The sequence below is a fragment of the Peromyscus eremicus genome, chromosome 1 (genome assembly GCF_949786415.1).
Source record: "Peromyscus eremicus chromosome 1, PerEre_H2_v1, whole genome shotgun sequence".
NCBI classification, from domain to species: Eukaryota; Metazoa; Chordata; class Mammalia; order Rodentia; family Cricetidae; genus Peromyscus; species Peromyscus eremicus.
In genome coordinates, this window is record NC_081416.1 from 181,658,271 (window position 1) to 181,668,038 (window position 9,768).

At 44.9% G+C, this 9,768-nt stretch overlaps 1 protein-coding gene across 1 annotated transcript; it reads right to left on the reverse strand.

Moving 5' to 3' along the window:
* Positions 1 to 1,135: 1,135 nt before the first annotated feature.
* On the reverse strand, positions 1,136 to 9,418 carry LOC131926696 (leukocyte immunoglobulin-like receptor subfamily A member 6). Its single transcript, XM_059282252.1, has 11 exons — positions 8,977 to 9,418; positions 8,535 to 8,834; positions 7,934 to 8,218; positions 7,495 to 7,797; positions 6,985 to 7,281; positions 6,468 to 6,770; positions 4,649 to 4,768; positions 4,154 to 4,333; positions 3,897 to 3,949; positions 2,505 to 2,660; positions 1,136 to 2,429 (listed from the first exon to the last, which is right to left on the reverse strand). Exons 1-8 carry the CDS (start codon positions 9,290 to 9,292, stop codon positions 4,263 to 4,265), a joined length of 1,995 nt encoding a protein of 664 aa, XP_059138235.1. The 5' UTR covers positions 9,293 to 9,418; the 3' UTR covers positions 1,136 to 2,429; positions 2,505 to 2,660; positions 3,897 to 3,949; positions 4,154 to 4,262.
* Between the last annotated feature and the right edge of the window lie 350 nt (positions 9,419 to 9,768).

Sequence of the window (9,768 nt, forward strand, 5' to 3'; positions counted from 1 at the left end):
CCCCAGCTTTCCACCCAACCCACCTCCCATTCCCTCCTCCAACAAGGTAGGGCCTCCATGGGGAGTCAGTAGAGCCTGGTTCGTTCAGTAGAGGCAGGTTCAAACCCCTCCCCCTGCACCAAGGCTTTGCAAATTGTCCCACCATAGGTAGTGGGCTCCAAAAAGCCAGCTCATGTACCAGGGATGGATCCTAATCCTACTGCCAGAGGGCCCCTTAAGCAGATCAAGCTACACAAATGTCTTGTTCATGTAGAGGGCCTAATCCAGTCCCATGGAGACTCCACAGCTGTTGGTCTAAAGTTCATGATTTCCCATTAGTTTGGTTTGGTCATCTCTGTAGGTTTCCCCATCATGATCTTGTCCATCCCTGTTCCTAATATAGAATATGCTGTTGTTCTCTTTCTGTATTCTCAATATGACAATGAGGTCATTGATTTAGAAAGGTGTTTTATGTATTTATTAATGGTTTGGTCCAGGAAGGCACAGCAACCCAGACTTTCCAGGAGGCTCTGATGAAAGGACAAAGGGAACTTTAGTTCTGTCTCCTCATCCAAGATCAGACAGGAAGCCAGTCTGACACAGGGGCCATTGCCTCCTAGGAGATGAGGTTGCAGGTCTGTGGATAGAACTCTGCCTCCTGGTCTCGGTTCTTATCCTAGCAGATCTGTCTAATGTTCCCCATGCTTTCTTTCACAAAACTGACTTGTCTTTCTGCTAACCTTGTCTCTTTCCCTACTGCTAATAATATATGAGATAGTGTGTTTCTTTTTTTTTTTTTTTTTTTTTTGGTTTTTCGAGACAGGGTTTCTCTGTGTAGCTTTGTGCCTTTCCTGGAACTCACTTGGTAGCCCAGGCTGGCCTCGAACTCACAGAGATCCGCCTGGCTCTGCCTCCCGAGTGCTGGGATTAAAGGCATGCGCCACCACCGCCTGGCAGTGTGTTTCTTAATAAATTTGTGTGGTATAAGGCATAACTTTTGCAATATCTCTCATCTAACTATTGATTTTCTCTTCATTATTTCTTAGACTAGTGTAGGTGGAGGTTTTTTTGGTCCTGCCCAGCCCCACAGACCCTGCACCCACTTATAAAATAATCATTTAGAAGCTTATATTAATTAAAACTGTTCAGCCATTAGCTCAGGCTTACCACTGACAAGTTCTTACATTTAAACTAACCCATTTTTGTTAATCTATATGTTGCCACATGTTCTGTGGCTTTACCTGTGTGCCCTTACATGCTGCTCCTTAGGTGGCTCACTGGCATCTCCTGACTCAGTCTTCCTCTTCCCACAATTCTCCTTGTTTGCTTATCCTGCCTGTACTTCCTGCCTGGCTACTGGCCAATCATCATTTTATTTATCAACCAATCAGAGCAACACATTCATAGGATACAGAGTAATATCCACAGCATTTCCCCTTTTCTCTTTTTTTTCAAAAAGGAAAGTTTTAACTTTAACATAGTAAAATTATATATAACAAAACAATTATCAAGCAAGAATTACAGTTACAATATCTAGTCTATTTATATTTGGCAAAATTAAAGAAAATATTCTATCTATCCTATATTTGTTAGTCTAAAGTTTTATGTCTATTTATCTTTTATCATAACCAAGGAAAATAATTATAGCTATCTAGTCTTCAACTACATCAAAGATCTCAGAATGATATAATACTATCTAAGTAAACAGGTAGAGCATTGTAAGCAACTTAGACTAGGTCTTCCCACTCAACTCCTCAATTTTCAGGACCCTTATTCATGCTTGTTCAGATCAGTTCTGAATTACTCTGGTTCATGCTACATTATATTAAGGTGACTTCATCATTCAAATTTCAGCTTTATTGAGATATAATTGACAAAAGGTGTATATTCAGGGTAAAAATGTTTAAAATGTTTTAGATGCATCTTCATATGTACATGTGTTAACAAGGGAAAAAAGAGGTCCTGAATTTGAAGGAGAGTAGAGAAGGATCTATGGAAATGTCTGGAGGGAAGGAAGGGAAGAGAAAAATTCTGTAATTATAGTTGAATCTCAAAAATAAAAATTAAAAGAAAAACACAAAAAAGAAAACTTTATTCATTCCTTTCTTCTTTCCTCATTTTATGCATTGGCCACTGACAAAGCATTTGCCTTATTTATAAAATGCAGGGACAATAGAATCAGAGTCCTCAAATTTCTCAGGATTTCCTAGAGACTGGTCATGTCTGCACTATGACTGTGCACCTGAGGCAGACCTTGTTTTCTGGCATCCCTGAGTCCTCCCTCTCCCACAGAATGCAGAGTGTGATCTCCCTGGATTGGTAGAGGCCAGAGTATGTTCTCAGGTTGGACTTTTCTGCCTGGAAGGTGGGAGGTTCACATGTCCCTGTCTCGGGGTCACGATGCACAGCTGGGTATAGGTCACATCATGTGGCTCCTCTGTTGTAGCAGCCTGCAGTGGGAAAGTGTAGAAGAAGGTCTATGTTGGGCACTGGGAGCATGGGACACTAGAGAAGTCAGGACCCACCTGCTCATCTATCACTTGATTTCCTTTTGACTGTGAGTCATTTGAGGCCAATAATTCCTTTGGCATGAGAGAAGAAGAGGTGATCTCTGTCCTTCTGAGTCTCGAGGGCTTCACCTGGGCATACAAGTCTTTGGAGGGGTCTTCCTCATGTTGGCTCTGCAGCAGAGGGACAATGTAACAAAGGGAGTTGGCCTGGTTTCCCAGAGGCTCTCCACCCATACTTCCACAGGGAGCAAGAGGGATACTTCAGACATTTTTATCAAACTACACTGTTGCTGATGGGGTCTTCTGGGACTTTCTAGGGACTTTGAGTGCCAGCTAGTTACTTCTCTGTGCTTCTGAAATATTATCCTGACACAATGATGTCCTCTCCACTGCCTCCCTCTTTTGGAAAGAGAATGTCCCTACGCCAAGAACACTTGGATCTACCATGCTCCATACCTAGATGTGCCATGTCATCACAGGTTTGTATGAAACTCTACCCAGGCTTCTCCACAGAAGGCTTCTTTCAAGTTCCCTTTAAATTCACACTGATCATCTCTGCCTCACATAACTCAACCCATATCCTCTAATATATTTCCCTCATACACTTTGCACTGCTCAGACTCAATTTATCTCAATATCATTTCCCATCTGAGCTTGTCACAGTGGGTAGAAAGTTCTGTCCCCGACTATATCTGCAGCCCTTACAGAAGTATGGTCAAGAGGGAGACACAGGAGCTGGGGAGAGGAGTCAAGCAGCAGAGTGGTTGCTATGCAAACGTAAGCACCTGAGTTTGATCCCTTGTGGCCACATAAAAGAAGGCCGAGCAAGAATTCACATGCCTAGGACCTAAGTGATGTTGAGGGAGCACCTGGTACCCAGTGCTTGGTAGCACCAATCCCTCCAAATAAATAGAACCATGGACATGAAAAGAGCCTATCATAGAAAATGAGTTGGGGAAAAATAGAAGAAGACAACGGATGTTGACCCCTGTCTTCTGCTTGTGCTTAAGCACATGTGCACACATTCTCAGGCACATGGTTCTCATTTACATGTGTTTCCTGTTCATTTACTTGTTAGTTTTATCACTAGAGTTTAAACCCAAGGTCTTATACATCTAAAGTAATCAATTTACCATTCAGCTACAACTTATTACCCTTATATTCTCTTCTGAGCCCTTAAAATCACTCTAAAAATCAGACATATGTTGAGAAGTCAGAAAGTTGGGGCCATATTGTCAAAAGTAAACAAAGAAAGAATGAGATCATAGCATACACAATATAGGTGCTTCAAGAAACAAGGAGCCAGCTATGGATGATACTAAGGGCTGAAAAGGGCGAGAACAGAGATTGCTTTTCGATTATATTGGATCATAAGTTCTTAGCATTGTGAATAATCAGGAGTCTCACCAGGACATCCAGCTCCATGCTGTATGCAGGTTGTGTGACTTTCACAGTAGTATCTGTCATAACAAAACATGCAGGTCTTACCCTGACCAGATTCCCAGGACATCTCACTTCCCCAGACCCCTACGATATCCCAGATATGGAAAGATAATTTGTAGTGGGGTGAGGGTACATAGAGAGGGTTCAGTATCCCAGACCCTCCACCAGCCCTGTTATGCTGAGATGTCAGACATCTCCCTCCTGGGCCCTCATTTTCTCACACAAAATTTCTTCCTGAGTGGCAGGAGCTGGGCTGAAGCTGGTAGAAACAAAAAGACAAATGTCAGTGAGTGAAGTTGGGCAGATGTGGTCTATGGTTCTGGGTGTGAGTTACCTGTTCTGGAGTCTTTTGTCCCTGTTTACTGACTCTGCAGGAGGTTGCAAGTCAGTCTTTGCCTGAACTGCAAGAGAGGAAGGAGCCTCAGCCAAGAGGCTGTGGAGCCCCTTACCTAGCACCTTGAGGACTAGAAGGGACCTTTACAACTCATTGCCTATATGTTAAAAATCTTTCACGAGTTGAAAAAGTCTATACAATACAGGATATTACACATGTTTCCAGATAACATTTTGTGTTCAGATTCTGCAGAAGTGTTGTTTCTAAGCTGATCTGTCCCAGTCTGGGCTTTCATTGAGGCAGGTGCCCTGAGCCCCTGCTTAGATAGCCCACAGTGGGACCCACTCCCCACTGAGACCCAGGCTTCCCACACCCTACTCACCTCCCTTTCTGTTTTTCTTCTGATGCCTGAGTGTAAGAAGAAGGGAGATGGTGAGGAGGAAGAGCAGTAGGAAGAAGGCCACAGAAACCCCAATCACAGCCTTTTGATAGCTTGCCAGTCCTAGGAGACAAGGGACATCATGAATGAGGAACTGTAAATGAGAATCGACTGTGTGAGGATGAAGAAGCAATCAGAGTCTTCATGGAGCTGCACTAGGTCCCCTGCATATATATTATGGTTGTTGGTTTGGTGTTTTGTGGAGGACTTCTGACAGTAGTGATGAAGGTGTATCTGACACTTTTACCTGCCTTTAGGATGCTCTTCTTTCTGTTGGGTGACCTCACCTAACATTGATGTGACTGTCTATGCCTGATGTTATGGTATCATATTGTGCCATGTTCAATTGATGCCCCTCAGTGGCCTGCTCTTTTCTGGGCAGAGGTAGTGAATCTGAAGCAGAGTGGATGTGGCGGGGGGCGGGGGGGGACACGACTTGAATGAGTGGAGGGAGGGGAAGCTGCAATTGGGATGCATTGTATGAAGGAACGAGAGAGAGAGAGAGAGAGAGAGAGAGAGAGAGAGAGAGAGAGAAGGAAGGAAGGAAGGAAGGAAGGAAGGAAGGAAGGAAGGAAGGAAGGAAGGAAGGAAGGACCTACTGTGTGAGTACCCCATGTTGGGTCTTTGTATTTGCTGTATCTCATTCTCATAGCCATGCAACAGAGGACCATCTCTGAATACTTTCAGTCAGTTTTCCTGCCCCAGATCAGCCTGAAGGATGGTGCATAGTTAAGGATTAATTCCACGATATCTGTCCTCCCACTTTGTTCCCTACACTGGAGCTAAACCTCATGAACTGGAAGGAAATATCCTGAATGTCCTGTCCTAGCCCTGTACCACATCCCAACACAATGTCTCAAGCACAGTGATAGACAGGGCAGAACCATTGTGGAACAGGTTTCTAGAATCTTTCTCTATAAGTATGTGAAATAGATGAGATCATAATTAAAAGGAACTTCATGTCTTTGCCATTTACATGTGGAGAAACTAAGAACCAGAGAGTAGTACATGTCAACCTCTCCAGACAAGAAATTACCAAACACATAACTAGCTTTATCCCTGCGGGACCCACACTGCAATAGAGTTCTAGCTTAGACCTCTGCTGTCAGACACAACAGGGATGAAGAGCTATTTTTCATGGCCTGACTCACTTGGACGGTGAAAATCAGGGCAATTGACACCTGCTCTCATTTTATGTATTTCAGCCTAGGACAGATCAACAGTACTACTCTTCATCAGGATGCCTCCATTGCAGCCTAGCTTCTCAGCCTCTGGGTTTCTAGAGACCATGTTGGGGTCTCTGCTTCACACCCAGTAGCTTGGTCATCAGCCAAGCTGATAAAGGAATGTAGACTCATAGGTACAAAGAATCTGCACACACTCAGGGTGAAACAACTTTTCTAGATAAAAAAAAAAAATCTAAAACCTCTATAAATGGATCTTTGGACCCTAGGAGACTGTGGGAAATTTGTTGGGGGAATGATGTGTGGAAGCCTGCACTAACCATCTCATATCTTCTCAGTCTTATGTCTACACAGCAGCCTCTTCAGAACCTCCCAGCTTCCTACCTGGAATCTGTAGGTTCCCAATAAGAGAGTGAGATGGTCATTGAGAAATCTCAGTTCACTTCTAAATCTCTGCATAGGAGACCCTCTTTTCATAACCTTCCCTTGGATAAACTTACTCCTATCCCAGCCACAAGTTTCTGAGTTCAATTATCCTGAGTAACCCTCTGAGCTGACAAAAGTCAGGATCACCTCACCTGAGACTATGATCTTGATGGGGACACTGGAGTATGACAACAGGTAAGGGGATGAGCTGTTATAACCAAAGCATATGTAAGAACCCCCAAAGGATGAGGTCATAGCACTCATGGAGAATTCTGCCTCGTATTGTAGATCTTGAGACTTTGAACTTTGTTGCATGTAGGGATGAGCTGCACCTTCCTTGAACAGAAAGAATGTGTCCACTTGAACTGATGATTGACACAGCAGGGTCACATTCTCTCCTGAGGACACATTGGTCCTTGGATGCACTGAGAGATTGGGTGTGACAGGGAGGTATCCTAAAGATAAAAAATAATAAGTGACTGAAGGGCTACAGTCATTGCTCTAAGCCCCCCTCTTTCAGAATCTAGTCTCTATATTTTAAAAGACAGTCCTTTCTCCACTCTCTTGTTCCTAGACCTATTCATCCCTGACATGCTCACCATCATCTTGATGAATCCCAGCTGAGTCTGTGCCAAGATGGGTCCATACTAATTGCACTACATTCCTCACCTGTGATCAGGATGTCCAGAGGGTCACTGGGGGCTGACCACTCAGAGGAGAAGCTGTGTGCACCAAAGCATCTATATCGACCACCAATGGAGAAATTCACTGAGCCTAAGGTGAAGTTGGCATGAAAATATCCAGCTTGGGGCTGATGAACATAGACTTGAGTAAGGTCACTTCCCCCCTCTTTGAACAGAGCAAATCTGTCATAACTTATCTCAGAGGAACACTTGAGTGTCAGGTTCTCTCCAGGGGCCAGGACAGGGACTTTTGGGGTCAGCAAAGTGGGCTTCCTTGACAGCCCTGGAAGGAAGAGAGTCAGGAATTCATCCACCTGGCTCTTGTTACATTCCACATCCCATCATGCTTTGAAAGTGTCATGGCCTTTTCTACTCTGGGCCTTAGGAATCAAGAGATCCCTTCAGCCGTTATGGCCTCAATCCCACTTTGAGGCAGCAGCACTAATGACAAAGAGTGTCTCGTGTCACTCACTTGTGGGAATGTGGACTTTCTTACCTGAGACATGTATCTCCAGAGGATCACTGGCCTCTGACCACACATTTGAGGTATTTGTATAGTTTCCATAACATCGGAAGGGCCCATGAGTGTTGGATGTCACAAGGATCAGAGGAAACAGAGCCTGGGACTGTCCAGTGTGAGATAACTGTGCCTTTTGGGACCTGGAGAACTTCAGATCTGTACCAGTCAAAATGAACCCATCATATCCTTTTGATGAGATACATTGAAGGGTCACATTCCCACCTGAGGTCACCACAGTGCTGGGCAAAGCTGACAGAGTAGGTTTGCCACGGTAAACACCTAGGAGAGGAGCAGGCAGTCTGTTAAGTGAAACACAGCCAACACTGACTCCAGCAGATGGGCTATGGAAGCACACGTACCGAAGACTATTTCCTGTGGACAGAGGCAAAGATTGTGACACTTAGTGTCCTCTCACCTGTCACCACCAGCTCCAGGGAGTCACTGCGCTCTGTCCACCCTGTAGATTCATAAGAGTAACAGTGATATTGCCCTGCATGATGCTTTTCCATGGATGCTATGGAGAACATGACCTTTTTACCAGGACCTTTTAGAGTTTGACTGAACCAGGGTGCTGGGCTTCCTTCTTTATACAGGAAATATATTTGGGTTTCCTTGGTCCCCTCACACCAGATTGTCACAGGATTCCCTGTGCTGATGACAGAGCCTGGCTCAGCCCAGAGGATGGGTTTCTTGAGGTTTCCTATAAGAAAGTAGGTGGGAAAGAGGTGGGACTTTGAGCAGTTTCACAGTAAGAGTCAAACATGCTGCTGATCTTGAAATGTACTCCTAAATAGCAAAAGGACCAGTAAATGTCATGGGAAGACTCAATCTCATGAGCCTCCCAAGATCTCATCTCACTCTGCCCTCCCCTCAGTCAGTACAGTGACTCCCACAGTCTGCGTGCTGTGTCAATTATCTCAGGAGCCCAGGATGCTCAGACTTATCACACATTATGGTCTTGATGAGGAACCTGTGTCAGATGCAATGTGATTCCACAGAGTCTGAGGCTTCCTCACCTGAGACCAGGAGCTCCAGGGGGTCGCTCCCTTCTGACCACACCTGAGAATTATTTGTGTAATAGCCATAGCATCTGAACCTCCACCTCTGGCTAGAGGTCACTGGACCCACTGGAAACTCAGCCAGGAACATCCCAGTGTGTGTGTATCTTGAGCTCTGAGGGATGGAGAACTTCTGACCATTCTTTGTTAAAATGAACCAGTCATATCTCTGACTTGAGGTACAAGAGAGGGTCACAGACCCTCTTAAGTTTACAACAGGATTTCGCATGGTTGACAGGGTGGGTTTGTTGTAGACTCCTAGAAGAAATACACATGGAAAATTAAAGAGGATCACAAAGCCTGAAATGTCCCCCATGGCTGTCCTTTGATGGGAGGTACTGTTAGTGCAGTCTTTTCTTGAGAGTGACATCTGGGGTTAATATTTCTGGTGTCTTCTCACCTGTCACCACCAGCTCTAAGGTGTCACTGCGCTCTGACCATCCAGCAGAGGTGTAAGTGTAACAGTGATAAATCCCGGCCTGCAATTGTGTCACAGATGGAATGGTGAGTTTTGCCTCTTTTTTGTGGGTTATTTGGGCCTGTTGGTCCCAGAGTCGTGGGCTTCCCTCTTTATATATCACATAGATTTTTGTTTCTCGGGTCGCCTGACACCAGATGGTAACAGGACTCTTTGAGGTGATCACAGAGCCAGGATGAGCCCATATGTGGGGTTTGTGAAGGGTCCCTGCAAAGAAGTAGGGAAAAAGGAGGAGCATCTGTTAGGAGAATATCACAGAGAAGGTCAGCTTCGCAGGGACATGTAATCTGATCTGCAATAGCAAAAGGACACGTAAAGATCACACTTTTCTCTAGATCTTAGGTTCTACTGTTACTGTCAACCCTGGTTTTCACACCTCAAGTCTAGCTGTATCACACATTTTATGACACTGGGTTCAGTAATCTTGGCTCTCATTCACCCACCACATACCAGGTCCTTTCCTGGGATCCTGTGTCAGTTGCAATGTCCATGAAAAGCCTAGGGCTCCTTACCTGAGACCAGAAGCTCTAAGACACTACTGGGAACTGACCACAGCTGGGGGCTGCTCAAGTAATACCCATAGCAGGTGAACCTCCACCTCTGGTTGGGGGTCACAGGACCCACTGTGAACAGGGCTCCAAATAACTCAGGGTGTATTTTCTGTGAGGACAAAGCCGGGTAGAACTTCTCATCTTCCTTCATCAGAATGAACCC

Excerpts from the sequence above, each read along its gene's own strand:
- LOC131926696 (XM_059282252.1), bottom strand. The coding sequence starts at position 9,292 with ATGCTCCTCCTTTTTCCCTACTTCTTTGCAGGGACCCTTCACAAACCC. Across the intron at positions 7,798-7,933 it reads CCTGGAGCTGGTGGTGACAG|GTGTTTACCGTGGCAAACCT; the intron begins GTGAGAGGACAC and ends CTCCTCTCCTAG. Across the intron at positions 6,771-6,984 it reads TCTGGACATCCTGATCACAG|GATACCTCCCTGTCACACCC; the intron begins GTGAGGAATGTA and ends TTTTATCTTTAG.